At 34.4% G+C, this 21,292-nt stretch overlaps 2 protein-coding genes across 2 annotated transcripts in view; both read left to right on the top strand.

The window, feature by feature from the left end:
* The window catches only part of LOC144858623 (ATP-binding cassette sub-family F member 3-like), a 140,037-nt gene that overhangs the window by 35,926 nt on the left and 82,819 nt on the right, over nt 1-21,292 (top strand). Inside the window, exons 7-10 of the mRNA XM_078714709.1 lie at nt 325-429; nt 4,792-4,953; nt 5,304-5,393; nt 8,842-8,901. Of these exons, the coding sequence (XP_078570835.1) occupies nt 325-429; nt 4,792-4,953; nt 5,304-5,393; nt 8,842-8,901 (417 nt within the window). The remainder of the gene's footprint in view (nt 1-324; nt 430-4,791; nt 4,954-5,303; nt 5,394-8,841; nt 8,902-21,292) is intronic.
* On the top strand, nt 6,336-8,787 carry LOC144858646 (uncharacterized). The gene is made up of 2 exons (XM_078714743.1): nt 6,336-6,353; nt 6,790-8,787. The coding sequence occupies exon 2, from the start codon at nt 6,896-6,898 to the stop codon at nt 7,544-7,546; it is 651 nt and encodes a 216-aa protein (XP_078570869.1). The 5' UTR covers nt 6,336-6,353; nt 6,790-6,895; the 3' UTR covers nt 7,547-8,787.

The following is a 21,292-nucleotide window of genomic DNA, read 5'->3' as shown; positions in this document are numbered from 1 at the left end:
CTCAGTTTTTTCATCCGGATTTTTGGGTACATAATACAAATTGTAATGTTACTTTTATGTAATTCTACACATACTAGGCCTATTTTTGCAACTTATTTGCTGTCCTGTATTGTGTGGGAAGGGAAGATCATAAATCCAGAGTCCAACTGGCCTTGCCCCTAAAATCAAAAAATTCAAGGCCCGTAATTGTGATATAAAGATGTGATGTACAAATGTAAAATAAATTAAGAAATCTATTTTGTGTGTGTGTGTTTTTTTTTTTAAAGGGCCTCTTTAATCATATATTTCTATTATTATTGTTATTTCTCTTTCTTCTAATATTAGAGTTTTATTAAAAAATGCTAATATGCTTCTTGCATATGGTAGACGATATGGTCTAGTAGGAAGAAATGGTATTGGTAAAAGCACATTGTTGCACATGATTTCAAGGTATGTTTTTCTATTTCATAAGTGAAAAAACTATAATAAGAACTACTACATATATTCATTTGTTGAATTTAGCATATAGCCAACTCCACTTAAGTTAGATGCACATAGAACTGGTATAAACATTTTCACTTCAACAAATAAATACACGAAAAGGCTTGTGGCTGATTTAATAATCAAAACTGCTCTCGGAACACTTAAGTTTCTTTTGACTATTTGACGTATGATGTGAAAAAGGAACTGTGTCTAAGATGTCAATTGGCTAACCTAGCTTTGTGAGCATCGTCTCCAACCCTATTTTCAGTTGTGCATAAATGACTGCCCTTACTGCCACACCCATGTCTTAGACCTTTTACTATTACCTAATGCAACTTGGATTGTAAGTTGTTTAAGATCATGCACAGAGTGATCCGGCAATAAAAACCTGATGGAGAAAGAAGTTTGGTGATTCTAAATGTACACAAATAAAACAGTTGTGATTCAAGAAAAATAAGTTTTTGAGTATGAATTTTAAAGCATTATAAATTTTCTTTGGCAGATATAGGCCATCGGGTGAAAATCCTATCGTTTATTCTCGTTCCGATTTTTGGCTACTAAGTTATCTCCTTATGATAATTATGAAAATAATATTCTTATGTGAAAACCGTAGAGTTGAACCTAAAAATCCTGCAACAATTTGAGAAAATGATGTTTAATCGTCAGTATTTTAAAAGTTCTTTACGCTGATTTACCCATGACCTTTCTGCATTGTATTTATTAATTAAATACGTAATTACTTATTCAAAACACATTTAAAAAAATAAATATAACCATTTAATAAATTATAAACAAGCAAATGTAAAATAAAATATGTTTTAATCTGCTTTGTAGTAAATTAAGGAAAACAGTTATGTGTGCTTTGACGCTCTTCTGCTTCTCATAAACGATAAAAACTAACAGCATGGAGTTAAAATACAATGTTGTTTTCATCATGAAGGCATTACTGGAGAAACACCATTACAAATCACAGAAGTTAGGTTTAAGGAAGTAGTTGCTTGTACAAATTATGCATAGATTTAGACGGTGTATGCAACAATATTGCCAAAAAACTAGTGTCCCGGGTGCAAGATCTCCTAAATTCGTCGTATGAAATGAAGATATCATAAAAAACCACCGAGACTTTGGATTTCACCATGGAGTAAAGAATATTCTTTGCTCCATGATTTCACCCAAATTGCTATCGCAAATACATCGGCGCAAGGACATTAGAATTGGTAAGGTTAATACTGCTATTAAAGGAAAGGAACACCCTGGGCTAAATGTGCCACTATGCTTATTATAGATAAATGTAATAAAAACATGATTACAATGGTTCAAGGTACAATAGTAAGCAATTTAGTTAAAAAATAGACTTTTAAACGACAACATATCGGAAATTGCGCCATTTTGACAGGTTAAGAGCAATTATGTGACTTCAGATTAGGTGGACGCATTCAAGCAAATCCAAGCATCCATCGTCTTTAGTACAGTATTTCAATACGGAAGTGCGGGGGATAACCATAAATAAAATCAATTAAATAGCCTAACATACCTAATATTTTCGGAATATGGCTTGGAGTTTTTATAATGCAGAAAATTTGGAACCAGAATATACAGAAAGAGAGTTAGATTTGCGTCGTGCTGATGAGGAAATTTCTGGAGGATTTAAGCTTGGGCTAGGGGTAGTAGGCTATCAAATTGACCAGAATTGTAGTAGGACATTATTAAAGTATTTTAATTATCTTGAGAAGGGGCTGGGAGTTTGGGGTGGGGTCGTAGGCCTTTCAACATGACTGAAACTGTACTGAGAGTGTAATGTACAAACTACGTTGAAGACTGCCACTGAGGGGTTATGGGAGTAATGGCTTAACACATGTCTTAAACACCATCACCAAGAAGAGGGTTAGTTGGGAGGGGAAGGGTGGAGATACTGGAATTTGGAGGTAATAGAAGTTCAACATAATAATTGGAATTGTACTGGGAAAAGTGACTACATTTGAACTGACCTAGGGAGGAGTTAAGGTTTGGTGATTGTGGTGGGATGGTAAGAGGAGAAATGATATAGGCTGGGGAAGAGGTAACTCAGCGGTATTCAAATAAGATATTTTATTCATTAGCCAATTTATTTACATAGTTTGCAAAGTACTTACACCATGCCTATCAGCTATTTATTAAGATGCTAAAGTTGTTGAATTAAAATTGTGGGTATCAAAATGACCACAATTGTACCTGGAAAGTTCTAAACTATATTTCAACATCATCCGCCATCTTGTATCCAAGTTTGGTGGGAGAGGGGGTGGGGAGATAGTGTATAAGAGTTGAGGTTGAGGGGATAGTGGGGATTTTGCTTAGGCTAGGGATAGTAGACTATCAAACTGACCAGAAATGTGTGGTAGGAGAGAGAGAGAGTTTGTTAAAGTATTTTAATTAGCCCTGGGAAGAGGGTGGGGATGTAGGCCTATCACCATGACTGAAACCGTGGGAATGTTACTACTTCTGAAAACTTCCACTGAGGGATTATGGGTTGGTAGTGATGGCTAACATAATTTGTACTGGAAACGTCTTAAACACAATCATCCAGTATCTGGGGTGTGTTGGAAGGGAGGAAGAGGGACGGAAATACTGACGTAATGAAGTATAACATGATTGGAATTGTACTAGGAAAAGTTATTACATTTGAACTGTCCATGGGAGGAGTTAGGTTTGTTATTGTGGCTGGGATGGTGATAGGAGAAAGAAGGCAGTATCTGTAGATAATTTAATTATCAGCCAATATGACACCTATTCATTTACACAGTTTACAATGTACTTAAAACATAGGCCTATCATAGCTATGTATACCCCTTCCCCTAAAGTTGAATTGACATTTGTCCTGGGAAGAATTTGTTTTAAAAAAAGAGTGTGGGGTGTTATTGAAGTGGAGGTTGGGGAGGGTGGAGGTTGGGGAGTATAGGGAGATACTGGCATCAGGTGTTATGTACTGAGAAGGCTTTAAACTAATTTTGAAACCCACCCTGGGGCGGGTATAATTACTAGTAAATAATAATATTTAATATAATTATTAAAAACCAAATGTTACTGTTTTAATCAATGTGAATCAAATGCTTTTGTTTGATTCAAATGACAGGAATCTATTTAGATGTTATATAAAACAAATAATGAATGTTTTATATTCATGTAATGGTACAAATCATGCCATGATTGAATTTTAAAAGTTTAAAAAAAAAACCTTTTTAAAACTGTTTACTGTTTACCTTTTTTAAAACTTAACTGTTTGAAACATTGTAGGCCGACTATTTATGTATTAATTATGGTACTGAATTACTATTTATTATTCTGCCTACATATATATTTTGAGTCGATAAAAATCAATGTTCTTCATTGTACAATAAACTACAAAATTTAAATAAATTGTAATATTCTTGTTTTTCGATTTCTTTTCCTCCTATGAATACACAACTGCACAAACAAATTTTTATGTTCAGATATCTTGGAAGTGTGACTACAGCTATCAGTGGCCCTGTATCAAATATTTTTATAAAAAAAAAGTTCTGATTCATCATACTTTTATAGTTTATTTTAAAAAAAATGTATATGATGTAAACAATTGATTATATTTTAAGACAGTTGGTTTGTGTTATTAGTTTTCCACACTAATTTCCGGATAACTCCTTGTGATTTTCGGGATCTTTTTTCTTTTTTATCATCTTCTTTCTTTCCATCTCTAATATTTGTAAACATAACTTTGTATAACTTGGTGAAAAGATTGACTTTGAAGTGTAGTTGTGCAGAAAAGCTTTTTGACGATGTCAGAGCTGTGTAGTGTTAAGTTATTTTATGAATTTCTATGACTGATCATAAAGTTAGAACCAACAAATATATTTTCGCATGCATGGACATTTGAAAACTGAAATACGCAAAAATTTGTTTTATCAATTGCAGTAAACAAGATTAGGCATGCAACTGTTCCGTTGTTGCGAAACTTTGTTTATTGTTGACTGTCGCTATTTCACTGTATATTTCTGTTTGATCCGATTTAAAAGCATCTCCTATATTATTTTCTCCATGGTGTAGTAATGACTTCATGTACTAACATTTGCTTCTGCCATTTTCGTGAAGAAGCAGATAGCTTGTGAATGAAACACTGCGCATATGGCTATGATGTATACATCATACATCTTAACGGTGGATGTGCCGCTAAAAAGTCTTTTGTTTATTTTGTAACATTGTGGGTAGTCCGCGCTTTGTCGGCTAGAGACACAGAAGCTTCAATCTCAAACTGATGCATATCCGTCTATTCATTAATCCATGATTCAGCCAATGATTTTTTTGTTTTTATTTCTTTAGTGGTGAGCTGAGGATTCAGTCTCATATCAGTGTCTTGCATGTAGAGCAGGAAGTTATAGGTGATGGTATTCTAGCTATTGACAGTGTTTTAGAATGTGACACTATACGCAATGACCTTTTAGAAGAAGAGAAACGATTAACTGAACAATTACAGGCAACCAGGTTAGCTCTGTTCCGTCAGTAAACAATTACAATATTATGCAAATATTGACTGGGTTTATCTTAGCTTATCTGAGCATCTTAGAAATAAAGCCCAATGTGATCAGTAGACTATTTATCATGTCACTAAAGGCTATATTTTCATTGTGCCCCGACAAAACCCAGTCAAAATTTCTTTTACAGTACTTATCAGCGGACCTCAACATTTCCTTGCGCATAATTTGGCAGTTTTAATCGCATGATTGCTAAGTGATCAAGTTGCAAGCGAGCAGTGACCTTTTCTATCCAAGTGTTATTCAATATGTGAACTTGAATTGTTAATTTCATAAATTTGAATTAATGTTGTTGTTTAGTCCTGGCTCAACAGATTCAAAACAAAGCCAAAGATTAAGTGAAGTTTATCAGAAACTCGAAGAGATAGAAGCTGATAAAGCACCTGCAAAGTAAGTGTAGTAACTGTATTGATTGATTTAAATACACTTTAAATTGTACTTAATCAGTTAGGCAGAATTGTGCTATTTGGTTATATGTACTCTAATGAATTATATTTTGATAAATGCTAAACTAAATTACACTAAATCAAAGAGATAAATATTAATACTATTGCAACTTTGATGTACATTGGTCATTTACCATCATGTTCAATGATTCAAGATAAAGAACTTAAAGCCACATAAGAATGGAATCTTTTTAGAGGGTATGCTTTGCTAAGTGGAAATGGATTAGTTGGAAATGGTGTTATTTGTCATTGTAAATCGCTATTTTCATTCATAATATGTATGTGCAGTAATTATAAAACTGCATGTGTAGAGCGTATGATGTTTTTGTGACGGAGAAGATTGAAAACATTCAACACATGAGTGAATAAAAAAACAATAAAACACACAAACCATTTATTTATTATTTTGTATTGTTCGAACAAAGTAAACAAACTTGATCCAGGCAGACTTCACATGTTTAGTGAGAGCCCTGAATTGTTCGCGTTTTAATAGCACATGGTACAAAGTTTTGAGAACGGAAATTAGCCTTCTTAACAGCGGAAAGTTGTATCTGGACCTTACAGGTACCCATTTGTACACCTGGGTAGCAGGAAGACAAAACGTAATATAAAGTGTCTTACAATTCAACGAATGTTTGATTTGAACCCAACCCACGATCAGTTAGTCAAGCGTCCAACCTACTGCACCAATCGCCCTATTACTGTTCATGCTAAATTCATTTCATGGTAACTGCAGACATTAGGAAAGTGTCAATAAACAATTCAAGAAACCTTTAGCTTTCTTCTTTATTTTAAATCTCAAAATAAATTCAGTAGCAGGCCTATGTATTTGGTTATTCGATTGGTATGAAATTTCCGTTTGAATACAAAAACAGTGGCAGCAGGTTACAAAAACGGTGGCGGGGTACATAAACGATGGCAGGTTAAAAAACGGTGGCAGGTTACAAATACTTGTCTGGGAGCAAAAACAGTGCAGGGAGCAAAAACAGTGCAGGGAGCAAAAACAGTGCAGGGAGCAAAAACAGTGGCAGGGAGCAAAAACAGTGCAGGGTAAAAAAAAACAGTGCAGGGTAAAAAAAAACAGTGGCTGGGTACAGAAACAGTGGCCGGGTACCTAGCAGCTCTATTTTTCAAAAATTTTCTTAGCTACGGCCTAAGCATGGTGGAGCTGATGTATGCTGGAGACTCAGTTTCATTTTTCAAAAGTGCCATTTCCATCTTAAAATAGTTCCCTCTCCCAGACAGCCACCACCCTACGCCTCTGAGAACAGAAACAGTGGCAGGGTACAAAAACAGTGGCAGGGTACACAAACAGTAGCAGGGTACACAAACAGCAGCAGGTTACAAAAACAGTGGCAGGGTACGGAAACAGTGGCAGGGTACACAAACAGTGGCAGGGTACAAAATATTGCGTTGTAAACTAAACAGTGGCTGGGTACAAAAACAATGGCAGGGTACAAAAACAGTGGCAGGGTACGGAAACAGTGGCAGGGTACACAAACAGTGGCAGGGTACAAAATATTGCGTTGTACACAAAGCAGTGGCTGGGTACAAAAACAATGGCAGGGTACAAAAACAGTGGCAGAGTACAAAAACAGTGGCAGGGTACACAAACAGTGGCAGGGTACAAAAACAGTGCAGAGTAAAAAAACGGTGGCAGGGTACAACCATTTGTGTTATAGAAAACGAATGGCTGTGAAAAAAACAGTGATTGGGTACAAAAACAGTGGCAGGGTACAAAAACAGTGGCAGGGTACAAAATCTTGCGTTGTATACAGAAACAGTGGCAGGGTACATAAACAGTGGCAGGATACAAAAACGGTGGCAGGGTACAACCATTTGCATTGTACAAAACGAATGGCTGCGAACAAAAACAGTGGTAGGTTACAAAAACAGTCACAGGGTACAAAAGCAGTGGCAGGGTACAAAATCCTGCGTTGTACACAAAGCAGTGGCAGGGTACAAAAACAGTGGCAGGGTACACAAACAGTGGCAGGATACAAAAGCAGTGGCAGTGTACAAAAACAGTGGAAGTGTACAAAAACAGTGGCAGTGTACAAAAACAGTGGCAGTGTACAAAAACAGTGGCGGGTGTAAAAAAAGAAAACATTTTTTAGGCCTCAAGGCCTGACATTTTCAAGTGCAATTTATGAAGACCTATAGTAGCCCTAGTTTTCAAAACGATGGTAGAGCTAGCTGGTCCTGGATATATATATTTTGTTTCATATTGCAAAGTATAATAAGTGCATTTTCCGGGGACCTAACAGCTTTATTTAAAAAAAATGTTCTTAGTTCGTTATGTCCTGGGGTGGGCTGGTCCTGGATATATATAATTATATATGTATATAGTGCAATTTCCGGTGACCTAGCAGCTCTGTTTTTCACAGTTTTCAGGCCCAAGCATGGTGGAGCTGATGTATACTTGAGACTCCGTTTCATATTTCAATTAAAAGTGCCATTTCCATCTTAAAATAGTTCCCTCTCCTAGACAGCAACCACCCTACGTCTCTGGATAGATATAAACATTGGCATTTGTATAAAAACAGTTGATTGGAACCTCAACCTTGTAGCTCTTCAATTTAATTTAACGTCTACAATATCAATGATATGGGCTTAAAAAAACAAGTTTGAACGACAGCAGCAGACATCCCAAAAGGTTGAAGTGTGTTTTACATGTATGTAACAGCATCTGTTACAAGAAAAGGCACTAATATTTGCTATGGATGCTTGCATTCATTTTAAAAAATAGTTTCATGATAAATTTGTCCCATATAAATAAAGTTTTGTTCCAGAAACAGTTTCCCATACAAAATCATGTTGCTACTAGATAATGTACATGCACACCCTTAAGGGCAGCTGATTTCTACTGATATTAAGCCGTAGTTCTGCCACACAACCAGCTTAATTCAACTGACGAGTTTTAGAGCTCTTAAAGAGGCGGTACAAAAAAAGTTTACTTCACCACATATTGTGTCTTGGAGATGTGCTGATTCCAGTCTATTGGATAGCAAAGCCATGGGATGAGGCAACGCAGCAAAACTTAGAAAGAGCGTGGATATAGAGGAATGTTTTCAATTGGTGAAAAACAGCTATTCTGACTTCAACAATGAGAAAATGTTGATTTAATGCACCTGCTTAATAGAAGATGGAGAGATACAGCATCGCTATTATGAACTTCGTCACTGTGTAGCCCATGCCTTTGTGATGCGAATTCTTAAGAAAGTGATGGCTGACTGCCTGGCTGGCTGTCTTTTGTACTGTATATTCAACTTAGAAAGCCTTGTGTTTTCAAGTTTCTTAGATCTTTATTACACTTCACGTTTACCTTTAATTACATAATATTAACACTCTATTGTATTTTAAAGTTCTTGATTTTACTGTTTCACTTTTAGAGCTGCAATGATTATGGCTGGTCTTGGCTTTTCATCAACAATGCAGGTACAACCAACAAGGTATGTGCTACTTTATATTTCAAATATTATATAGAGTTCTTAAAATTCCATCTTTAAATGTAATTTGAATTGTATATATATGGTTATATATACATTATTTCTGGCAACTTTATCGTCCTCAAAAATTTAAGACGGAATTGTTAAAGCTCATGCATAAATTATTCATGAGCACCGTCCTGTGGTGTCCCTAATGATTAATGATGCTGGCACGAATTAAATTAAATTTTGCGCATCGGATGTTTTGACGTCAGCATATGGCCAGTTGAATTATAAAAGTCGTATTTTCATATTTTGCGTCATAGTTCATGACATTTAAAAGAGAGCGCATCCATATTCTAGGTATCCAAATTTCTTCAACATGTTAATATGTTGTTGCTCAGATAATTCCCTTCCGAAATTGCTATCTACGTGCTTCATTTTGATGACATTATCATGTTAAAAATTGGATTAAAAGATGGGTCTCGTAATTTCATCTATGCTGCACTGTATATAGTATGTATACGGATGCGGATAACCTAACTCGTCCATAGTGACGAGTTCAAATCTAGTTTAATCTTGAATATGTTCTTACCTTTTGATTAAAATGTGGTCTATAACAGTGAGTCTCAACCTTAGATCTGAAATAAAAGAAGCAGAATCATGGACCTGCTGTGACAACCAAACATAAACAAACAACAACAATGGAACAGAGAATTTTCTAAACATAATATAACCAACATAATTCATTTCATTTAGCTCTTCTTAATTGATATAAATAACATTCATTAGCATAACGATTATTATCTATTTAAAAAAATGAAAAATATTAATTAAACATGAGAAAACCTTCCCATTCCTGCAGTAGCAGCTATATCTGGTGCATTTCTACTTCCAACAGATATTTACAGAATCTATTTTGAATTTTGCCAATAGCCACGTTCACATAAGATTTTATCGTGCTGTCGTATCATGATATTGAATATCATGTTAACAGGAAGAGCGTTCACATAGAATATACTAATGAGGTGCACCGATGCGTGAAAGGCCAAACACACATGTTCGGAGCACACGTGGCAAGGGTTTGTTTGTAGTAGCTAGCCAGCAGGCCTAAGATAACAAATAATATTAACTAATAGGCGTTGTCCATGGTTCTCTTGCGGATGAGCCATGGCATCTTTGCCTCAAATATTTCGTGTCAAAAAGTAGGCCTAAGTAGAGAGCGTGAATTAATTTGAAAACAAACCTGGCCTGTATGTAATTTTACCTCACTCACGCTTACCTTTCTGAAGTTTTTACAATTTCGGCAGCAATAAAGAACGTTCAAAATCGATGATATTTATTAACTCCGTAATTTTGCAGAACTTTAGGTTTCAAAACAAGATTTTAACTATAAAAATCTCATCTTGTTTGAAAATGGAGTTGGTAAGTGATTTATTTACACAAACAAACATTCCACAGTACACTCTCTGTTTGCACGACGGATTGAACATGGAGGAATTTATTCACCAGGCTATAGGCCTACGTATTTTTTAGTGTCCCGTCACATGATACATTGGTCTATTAAATCACACACTACATCGAATATTTTATTATTACATTAATACAGTACTTTAATTTTAATGTATTTACTAAAATTCATGACAACAATATTTATTATGCATATATATGTCTAGAATAGTTAGTAAGTAGTCCCTACCCCCACCATTTACGTACAATACATGTTTTACTTTGTTAAAAAAAAAATTTGGCCTAGAAATTTATGATGTATATTTAAGGAATTAGCTTTGTTTAAAAAATCAGTCAAGTCTATAAATTGAAGAATATGAAATAATTTACACATGCAACGATATTTTATTATCCATTTCATGGTTAAAAATCAATATTTTACAAAATAAAGGCAAGTTGCGACGTGCATGCAAATAGCAGAAGTGTCAGCCTTTTCGTGTATGTCATGCATGCCTTTGTGGTGGATCGAGTGTGGGTTGGATGGTCTAGGCTAGCTTTCGAAATAGTACTGGCTGTTTCACATTAATTTCTGGTTCGTTCTCCCGATTTCGATTTCGGTATTTCATTCTTTAATCGTCTAACTTGATGTATGATGTCCGAAACGATACAGTGGGTTAAACCAAAGAAATATAACTATCAAAGCAAAAACAACTTGTTGAAGCTGGCGGTCAAAGAAATCAAAACAACAACAATGGTGACTTCTTCCGGTGGGTGGCCGATGACGCAGTAAATAACCAAGCGCTGATTGGTTGAATTTCGTCTCTGCATATAACGGTGTCTAATATATCATGATAACTTCGTAAGATCATGATAATTAACAGGTTCTCCGAGAGCATGTTTGCCGGAATTAACATGATAAACAAGGTCACGTTAACGACTTCCTGCAGGTTCATATAGAACATCATGATAAAGAAACTCACGATAATTTCTGAATGTGAACCTAGCTAATATCCATATAATTTGACATTCCCCACACTTCACTACCATATGTCAATATTGGTAAAATGTTTACATCAAATAAATAATTCCATGTATTTGCTGATAATGAACTAAAAAAACAACTTTTTAAACTGAAAAGGGCTTTTATTTGCTTGATAACAATTTGCTTCTGTAGTCTTTTTCCATTGTCCGGTTGTGCTAAACAAAACTCCCAGATATTTAAAAAGAATTAATTTTCTTTGACCACATTATTTGTAACAGAAATAAAATGCTTGGATTCATGTGGAAACATTGTAGAGACATCTCTAGCCCCAGTGGTATTATTGCTTTATATAGTCAATTAGTTTCTGCTAATGTTGAGTTCTGTTATTTTTGCATCTGCTTCTGAATTTTAGTTAACCCGTTCTTTTTTGTGACTATATATTCCAAATTGGCAATTGCCGCAAAATCCTCACTGAGTTTGACGTTGAAACTCACTCTAGAACTAAGAAGTTGAAAAGAGAACTTTGTGCATCCGCGTTTCAAAACAAACTCAGGATTATCGCCAATGATTGCCGTAAGCAATCAACGGTAATGACCCGAAGTGGACAACACAAATTTGGTCTACCTGCAGACCTGGTCATTTCAACACAAATGACTCTACCTTCGGATGATTTCAGGGCTTTTAGGAAACCCTGCAGAAGGTTCATTCGGACTTATAACAAGAATCGGAGCAACACCACCTCCTGATTCAGTTGTTGAAATTAATTGTCGACTTTCCGAAGGAGAGAAAAAACTTATTTCCCGAGGACTTAAATTCTGCCCAAAACCAAGGCAGGTCGGCACACAACAATTATCTTTGGATATGGAGTCTTTCTCCAGAATATTACGATTACGTGAATTTTTTGCTGATTCAGAAAGCAGCACCACGCAAAATGAAGGCAACGTTAGAAAATTTAAACCAAAAAGTTCCTGAAATCCACCTAAACATCGTTGTCCAGCTTTAGAAACATTTATTCAGGCTATTGAGGACAATGTACAAAACTTCGTCCCGAGTCCAGATAAACGTGACAGTCTCTCAAAACAAGAGAGGCAGGCCATTGCCAAATTGCATCAGCATAATGATATCATCATTAAACCCGCTGATAAAGGTTCTGCTACTGGTTCTGCTACTGTTGCTATGAACATCAAATTTTATGAAAAGGAGTCCTTAAGACAGCTAAACAATCCTCTTCATTAACGTAAACTTATAACGGATCCCACCCTGGAAATTGCGGATAAGGTGGTCAAATCTGTTTCTGTGATGGTAAAAAAACACTCCATTGATCCTAAGATTGGACCTCATTTGGCACAGGTTAATCCAGTTCCAGGCAGATTTTATTTCATACCTAAATCCACAAAGCAGGCAATCCTGGTAGACCCATTATTTCGGGCAATGGCACTGCTACAGAGAAAATGTCTGAATATGTGGATGATTTACTTATGTGACTGATCTCCCTTCATACATTCAGGACTCCACAGACTTTATTCGCAAAATTAACCAAATTCAAAATTTATTATTATTGCATTTCGTAGACCTCCCATTCCTTTGTGATATATTAGTCAGATCATGGAGTCAGATCATGGGGTCAGATCCAAATTTAAAAGTGAAATGAACTGTCACGACAGCCAAAATTTGGGCAGTCACCTTTGCAACGAATCTTGCAAAACTTGTTCACTGGTTGACTCTACTGAAAAATTTAAGAGTAACCAACTGGCCGCATTTTTCGGATAAGACAATCAATTAATTGTCATACTCCCAGATTGGTAAAATTATTCCATTGACTACCAAAATTTAAAGATGTATTGTCCCTTGAAAACAAAAAAAATGAAGGTCAAAATATTCTAAATTTAAATTGGCCATATCAAAGTACTGTAATATTAAAGTTATTCACTTTAAGTCGAAAATTCGAGCCAAAAGCAACAAGTTTACATAATTAACAGGTAAATTAGTTTGATTACATTTTGTCTGGAAAATCGTCGTGAGCGAAAGTAAACAAAGATTTCAAACCACGAGTACGCATTATGCATATGCTAATTAGGATTGTTTACAACTCGTCACGGTTGAGAAGGTGTTTTCACACAGATCGTGAGGAAGTTTTATGATTATGCATACAGAGTAGCCAAACAAGCACGTTTCATTATGGGATATGTTTTGATCGAAAACTTTGACTGGAAGTCAAAGTTATTTTTTAACAAAAAAACGTCTGTATTTCAGTAAAATGATTTTTTTGTCGACAAATTTTTGGTGATAGTTAATAACTATTATGATACTTCAACATTTTTTTTAATTTTTTTGGAATTAGTCAAAGGGACATTTAGCTGTTTTTTAAGTTCCATTCCAAAATTGTTTATATCTACCGAGCTTTCTTCTTTGTTTTCTACACAATACTATCTACACCCTCTATTCACCATGCCCCTATTGTTTTATTTCTTTTATTCCTGTCCACTCGGGCAGCGCTTGCCTGATATAATCTATCTATCTTGTCCAAGTACCTTCACTTGCACTGATGAAGGGCTAGTGTTGCCCGAAAGCTCTGCTAACTTTTCTGGCTGTTTTACTTTATCGTTTTTGATTAGTTTTTCCCCTTTTTTTTGTATCTCCATTGAGATCCAGCCACTGATATACCCACAGCATTTTCATTTTGTCAGTAATTCGTTTCATGTAATTTTAAGCATGTAAAAAATTTTTTTACGCGCATGGTGCGAACGTAGCGTTGAAAACAATTTTTTTTGCATGATTTATGTTTTTTCAGCCTTTTCTAGTAATTTTACCAACTTTTAAACAATTTCGACTTAAAATTATGTCATACGGGCACGTTGAATTGGATAATTTACGTGCGTTTTTGATGAAAAAGTTAAAAAAATCGTCAAAATTCGTCAAAATTGTGCCTTTTTTTAAACAGTCATAGATTCTAAACAACGAGGTGAACTTTTTTTTAATTACATATTCTGGAAGTTGATGAGTTGTAGATATCGGATCATGAATCAATATGGCTAACCGGACATTGTGACGTCATCGTATGGCCACACGAATGAAAAATATAGGATTTTTGTCTCTTCATATTCAATGGAGCGCATCACGCCTATCTGTATTCCTTTTTCTCCGAGATTTTAATATTGTCTAGGTCAATCAACTATCTTACGCATGAGTTAAAAATATTTTAATTATTATGACGTCATCATGCCTAAAAATTATAATTAACAGGGTTATTAATTTCATCTTTACAGTAAATTTTAATCTGTTATAGCTCGTAAGAATAAAAAGTGATAAATATGATTAAAACGTTTTCTGGAAGCTATTGGACTGTAGATACGAATTAATGTGAACATTTTGCCAATCGGATGTTGTGAAGTCATCATATGGCCAGTTGAATAAAAAAAGTCGTATTTTCATATTTTGCGTCATAGTTCATCACATTTAAACGAGCATGCATCCATATTCTACGTATTCAAATTTCTTCTACACGTTAATATGTTGTTGGTGAGATAATGTCCTTCCGAAATTGCTATCTAAGGCTGGTATTCATGAAAGGGGACTATCTTTAGTCCTGGACTATCCTTAGTGTTTAATTTTAATACCGTCGCCATGTTAAAAATTGGAATAAACGGTGGGTCCCGTAATTTCACCTATTCTATACTGTATGAAATATGTATACAGATTATACTGTATATACTATATGACACAAAATAGACAGAATTCAGCACTAACAAGATATGATATTCTTCAGTTCAGGTCATAATGCCATAATCTTTTTCTGTGTGCAATATTCCAACGTATGACGTGCATGTGGCGTTTGTCGTGCGGATAACTAACTCGTCAAAGTGACGAGTTTCATGTCTAGTTGGTTATCCGCACTTGGCGAATAACCCCTTGTTATTGTCACGATCTTTTTTTTTTTGGTTATCCGCAACTTGTAAAGTTGCGGATAACCCTTGTGATTGTAAATATCTTTTTCATCTTCTTTGTTATTCTTCTTTCTTTCCCGGATTTTTGTGACCAGCATATCCCCTATTACTTGTGAACATAAGATTTTATAACTTTGTCAAAAGATTGACCTGTAGCTGTAGATGTGCAAGAAACTTCGTTATATGACGTTTGAGTCGCACAGCGTAAGTTACGCGCGATTATATGAATTTCAATGATTGATCATAGATTATAAACCAAAAGTTATTTTGTATTGACACTTGGTGAAAATTTAAGTCATATCATGGGCAAACTTTCTATGGATTAAAAATGGCATGTTTCACAAGAACTTACGCGCTCACGCGCATTTAAAATTTCAAAATGCGCAAAATTAATTTCTAATCAAATTTCTACGCTGATCATGACATTTTGAGCATGTCAAAAATTCCCACGCGCACGAAAAAAATTACGCGTAAGGTGCGCACGGAGTATGAAAATCATGTGTTTTTCTCTTGAATTATGATTTTACAGTCTTTCCTAGTTATTTTAAAAAAGATTGACATCATTTCAAATTAAAATGACGTCATACGAACACGTTGATTTAGACCATTTGCGCGCATTTTAGTTGCAAAAGTGACAACATATTGTCAAAATTATGCCTATTTTTAATCTATTATAGCTTCTCAGGATCATCCATGACCCCCAATTTTTTTAATTTAATATGTAAGCAGATATGTTGTAGATATGAATTCATGCAGAATCTTTACCCCTCGGATGTTATGACGTCATCGTATGGCCACACAAATGTAAAATATAGAATTTTTTACTCTTTCGTTATTGCTCATCACATTAAATAGAGCGCATCTCGCTTATACGTATTCCATTTCCACAGATATTGTAATACTCTCTAGGTCAATCAACTATCTTTCGCATAGATAGATAGAAATCTTTCTTTATTCTGGATATTCATTCAATATTTGTACATTGTTCTTCCTTGAAGTCCAGTTAACACTTACAAATTACAAATATAAACAATAAAAATGGAAAATTATGAAAACGTTTTTAAAGACTACAATATCACAAGAAGCAAGAGAAAAATACAGTTAGATCAAATTTTTAAACGATTGCAAAGTTAATGAATTTATAGAGCTGCGAATATCTGGTGAAAGATTATTCCAGAGTTTGACTGAGCGGTATTGAAATGTTCTTTTACCAGAATCATTATGCCATTTTGGTAAGACTAAAGTGTTTTTCGATTTGCTTCTTGTATTTAAATTGTGATAATTATCAATAAAATCATAAAAATCAATTAGGTAATCGGGAACAGTACCTGTTAAACATTTAAAGGTCATTATAAGAATATTATGGTCCCATCGTTGATTTATATGTTTCCAATTGAGTGATGTCATGAGATCATCAACAGGTGTTCTAATATCAGCATATAGGATAATTCTGGCAAGTCTATTTAACAATATTTGGAGTGAGTTAAAAATATTTTAATTTTTATGACGTCATCATGTATAAAAATGTAAATAACGTGGGATCCCTATTTTCATCTTTACAGTAAATTTCAATCTGTTATAGCTCGTTAGAATAAAAAGTGATAATCATGATTAAAACGTTTTCTGAAAGCTATTGGATTGTAGATACGAATTTATGTGAATATTTTGCCAATCAGATGTTGTGACGTCATCATATGGCCAGTTGAATTCAAAAAGTCATATTTTCATCTCTTGCGTAAAAGTTCATTGCGTTTAAACGAGAGCGCATCTCACTTTTACGTGCCCAAAATTCTTCAAATTTGTAATAATGTAATTATTTAGATAATTATCTTCTAAAATAGTTATCTTTATATGTCAATTTGATGACGTCATCGTGTTAATAATTGGGTTTAAAAGATGGGTCTCGTAATTTCGTCTATGCTACACTGTATATAACATAATACAGTGTATTCTGTAAATACTGTAATATGCTGTATGCTACAAAATAGGTACAATTCAGCACTGTAAACATATTTAATTCATGTCATAGAATGGCATAATAATTGTCGGCGTTCATATATTTTAAACGTATGTGCATGTTGCGTTTGCGCGGATAACCCGAACTAGTCAAAGTGACGAGTTCAAATCTAGTTTTTTGGTTATCCGCAACTTAGAAGTTGCGGATAACCCTTGTGATTGTAAATATCTTTTTTTTTTTTCATCTTCTTTGTTCTTCTTTCTTTCCCGGAATTTTGTTGCACGCATATCTCTCATCCTTGTCAACATAAGATTGTATAACTTTGTCAAAAGATTGACCTGTAGCTGTAGATGTGCAAGAAACTTTGTTATATGACGTTAGAGTCGCGCAGCGTAAGTTACGCGCGATTTTATGAATTTCAATGATTGATCATAGATTATAAACCAAAAGTCATTTTGTATTGACACTTGGTGAAAATTTAAGTCATATCATGGGAAAACTTTCTATGGATTAAAAATAGCATGTTTCACAAGAAGTTACGCGCGCACGCGCATTTAAAATTTCAAAATGCGCAAAATTAATTTCTAATCAACTTTCTACGCTGATCATGACATTTTGAGCATGTCAAAAATTCCCACGCACGCGAAAAAAATTACGCGTAAGGTGCGCACGGAACATGAAAATCATGTGTTTTTTTCTTGAATTATGATTTTACAGGCTTTCTTAGTCATTTTAAAAAAGATTTACATCATTTCAAATTAAAATGACGTCATACGAACACGTTGATTTAGACCATTTGCGCGCGTTTTAGTTGCAAAAGTGACAACAAATTGTCAAAATTAAGCCTATTTTTAATCTATTATAGCTCCTCAGGATCATCCACGACCCCCAATTTTTAAAATTTAATATGTAAGCAGATATGTTGTAGATATGAATTCATGCAGAACCTTTACCACTCGGATGTTATGACGTCATCGTATGGCCACACGAATGTAAAATATAGGATTTTTTACTCTTTCGTTATTGCTCATCAAATTCAACAAAGCGCTTCTCGGTTATACGTATTCCATTTCCCCCGAAATTTTAATATTGTCTACGGTAATCAACTATCTTTCGCATGAATTAAAAATATTTTAATTTTTATGACGTCATCATGTCTAAAAACGTAAATAACGTGGGTCACTTATTTTCATCTTTACAGTAAATTTCAATCTATTATAGCTCATCAGAATAAAAGTGATAATCATGATTAAAACGTTTTCTGGAAGCTATTGGATTGTAGATACGAATTGATGTGAATATTTTGCCAATCAGATGTTGTGACGTCATCATATGGCCAGTTGAATTCAAAAAGTCATATTTTCATCTCTTGCGTAAAAGTTCATTGCGTTTAAACGAGAGCGCATCTCACTTTTACGTGCCCAAAATTCTTCAAATTTGTTTTAATGTAAATTTTTAGATAATTATCTTCTAAAATTGTTATCTTTATATGTCAATTTGATGACATCATCGTGTTAAAAATTGGATTTAAAAGATGGGTCTCGTAATTTTGTCTATGCTACACTGTATATAACATATACAGTTTATTCTGTAAAATACTGTAATATGGTGTATGCTACATAATAGGTACAATTCAGCACTGTAAACATATTAATTTCATGTCATAGGGTGGCATAATAATTGTCGAGGTTCATATAGTTATAAGTATGTGCATGTTGCGTTTGCGCGGATAACCCGAACTCGTCAAAGTGACGAGTTCAAATCTAGTCTATCTTATTCTTCTTTCTTTCCCAGAATTTTGTGTCACGTGTATCTCAAATTCTTATCAACATTACATTGTATAACTTTGTCAGAAGATTGACCTCTATCTGTAGAAGTGCAGGACAGTTCGTTTTTTTACTTTAGAGTCGCGCAGCGTAAGTTACGCGCGATTTTATGAATTTCGCGTATTTAACATAGACTAAAAGCCAAAAGTAATTTTGTAATGACACTTGGTGAACATTTAAGTCATATCAAGGGCAAACTTTCTATGGATTAAAAATGGCACGTTTCGCAGAAAGTTACGCGCGCACGCGCGTTTAAAATTTCAAAATACGAAAAATCAACTTCTAATCAACTTTCTACGCGTTTCATGTCATTTTGAGCATTTCAAAAATTCCCACACACGCGCAATTATTTTACGCGCGCGTGCGCATGCAGCGCAAAAATATAATTTTTTTACATGATTTATGTTTTTCCAGCCTTTTCTAGTAATTTTACCAATTTTTAAACAATTTCGCTTTAAAATCACGTCATACGAGCACGCGGAATTGGATAATTTGCGTGCGTTTTTGATGAAAAAGTTCAAAAATTCGTCAAAATTATGCCTTTTTTTAAACAGTCATAGATTCTAAACTACAAAGTGAATTTTATTGTTTATTACATATTCTGAAAGTAGATGAGTTGTAGATATCGAATCATGCATCGATATGGCTAACCGGATATTGTGACGTCATCGTATGGCCACTCGAATATAAAATAGAGGATTTTTGTCTCTTTCGTCATAGCTCATCACATTTAATAGAGCGCATCTCCACTTATCCGTATTTCATTTCCCCCCATGTTTTTATATTGTCTAGGTCAATCAATTATCTTTCGCATGATTTACCATTTTTAAATTTGTTGTGACGTCATCATGTCCAAAAGCGTCAATAACTTTGGTCACTTATTTTCACCTATTCTGCACTGTATGTAGTACGTATACAGTATATAGTGTTATACTGTATATACTTAGACGTGACACAAAATAGAGAGCGCACTAACATTTTTTTCAATGGCATAATCGTTATATTCTAACGTATGATGTGCACGTGGCGTTTGCGCTGCGGATAACCTAACTCGTCCGTAGTGACGAGTTCAAATCTAGTTTTTTCTTATTTCTTTCTCCTGCATTTTTGTGTCTCACGTATCTCAAAAACTTGTAAACATAACATTTCATAACTTTGTCAACATATGGGCATTTACGTGAAGTTGTGCACCTCCTATTTTTTGATGACGTCAGAGTTGCGCAACGTGACTTACGTGCGATTTTATGATTTTTTATGATTGATCATAGGCTAAAAACCAAGCATAATTTTGTTTTGACACTTTGTGAAAATTTAAGTCATATCAAGGGCAAACTTTTTGTGGATTAAAAATGCCATGTTTTGCAAGACGTTACGCGAGCACGCGCATTTTTCCTCTATTTTTGTGTCTCGCTTATATCAAAAATGTGTAAACATAACATTTCATAACTTTGTCAACATATGGGCATTCACATGAAGTTGTGCACCTACTATTGTGAATGACGTCAGAAATGCGTAACATGATTTACGCGTGATTTTATGAATTTCCCGTATTTAACATAGATTGAAAACTATATAACAATTTAAGTTGAAACTTAGCAAAAGTTTAATTTATATCTTGCGCTAACTTTTTGTGCACTAAAAATGGCATGTTTTACACGAAGTTACGCATTTAATATTTAAAATGCGCAAAATTAATTTCTAATCAACTTTCTACGCTGATCATGACATTTTGAGCATGTCAAAAATTCCCAAATTGCGCGTCGTCCTCACGTAGCGCTAAAAACATCTTTTTTTGCATGAATTATGTTTTTCCAGCCTTTTATAGTAATTTTATCAAATTTTAAAACAATTTAGACTTAAGATTACGTCATACGAGCACGTCGAATTGTACAATTTGTGCGTGTTTTTAATGAAAAAATTCAAAAATTCGTCAAATTATGCCTTTTTTTAAACAATCATAGATTCTAAACTACGAGGTAAACTTTTTTTAACTTACATATTCTGGAAGGTGATGAGTTGTAGATATCGGATCATTAATCAATATGGCTAACCGGACATTGTGACGTCATCGTATGGCCACACGAATGTAAAATATATAATTTTTGTCTCTTTCGTTATTGCTCATCACATTAAATGGAGCGCATCACGCTTATCTGTATTCCTTTTTCTCCGAGATTTTAATATTGTCTAGGTCAATCAACTATCTTATGCATGAGTTAAAAATATTTAATTTTTATGACATCATCATGCCTAAAAA

Source organism: Antedon bifida, chromosome 2 (genome assembly GCF_963402885.1).
Source record: "Antedon bifida chromosome 2, ecAntBifi1.1, whole genome shotgun sequence".
NCBI classification, from domain to species: Eukaryota; Metazoa; Echinodermata; class Crinoidea; order Comatulida; family Antedonidae; genus Antedon; species Antedon bifida.
The sequence above is the reverse complement of the archived record's forward strand: the minus strand, read 5'-3'. Positions and strand labels throughout refer to the sequence as shown.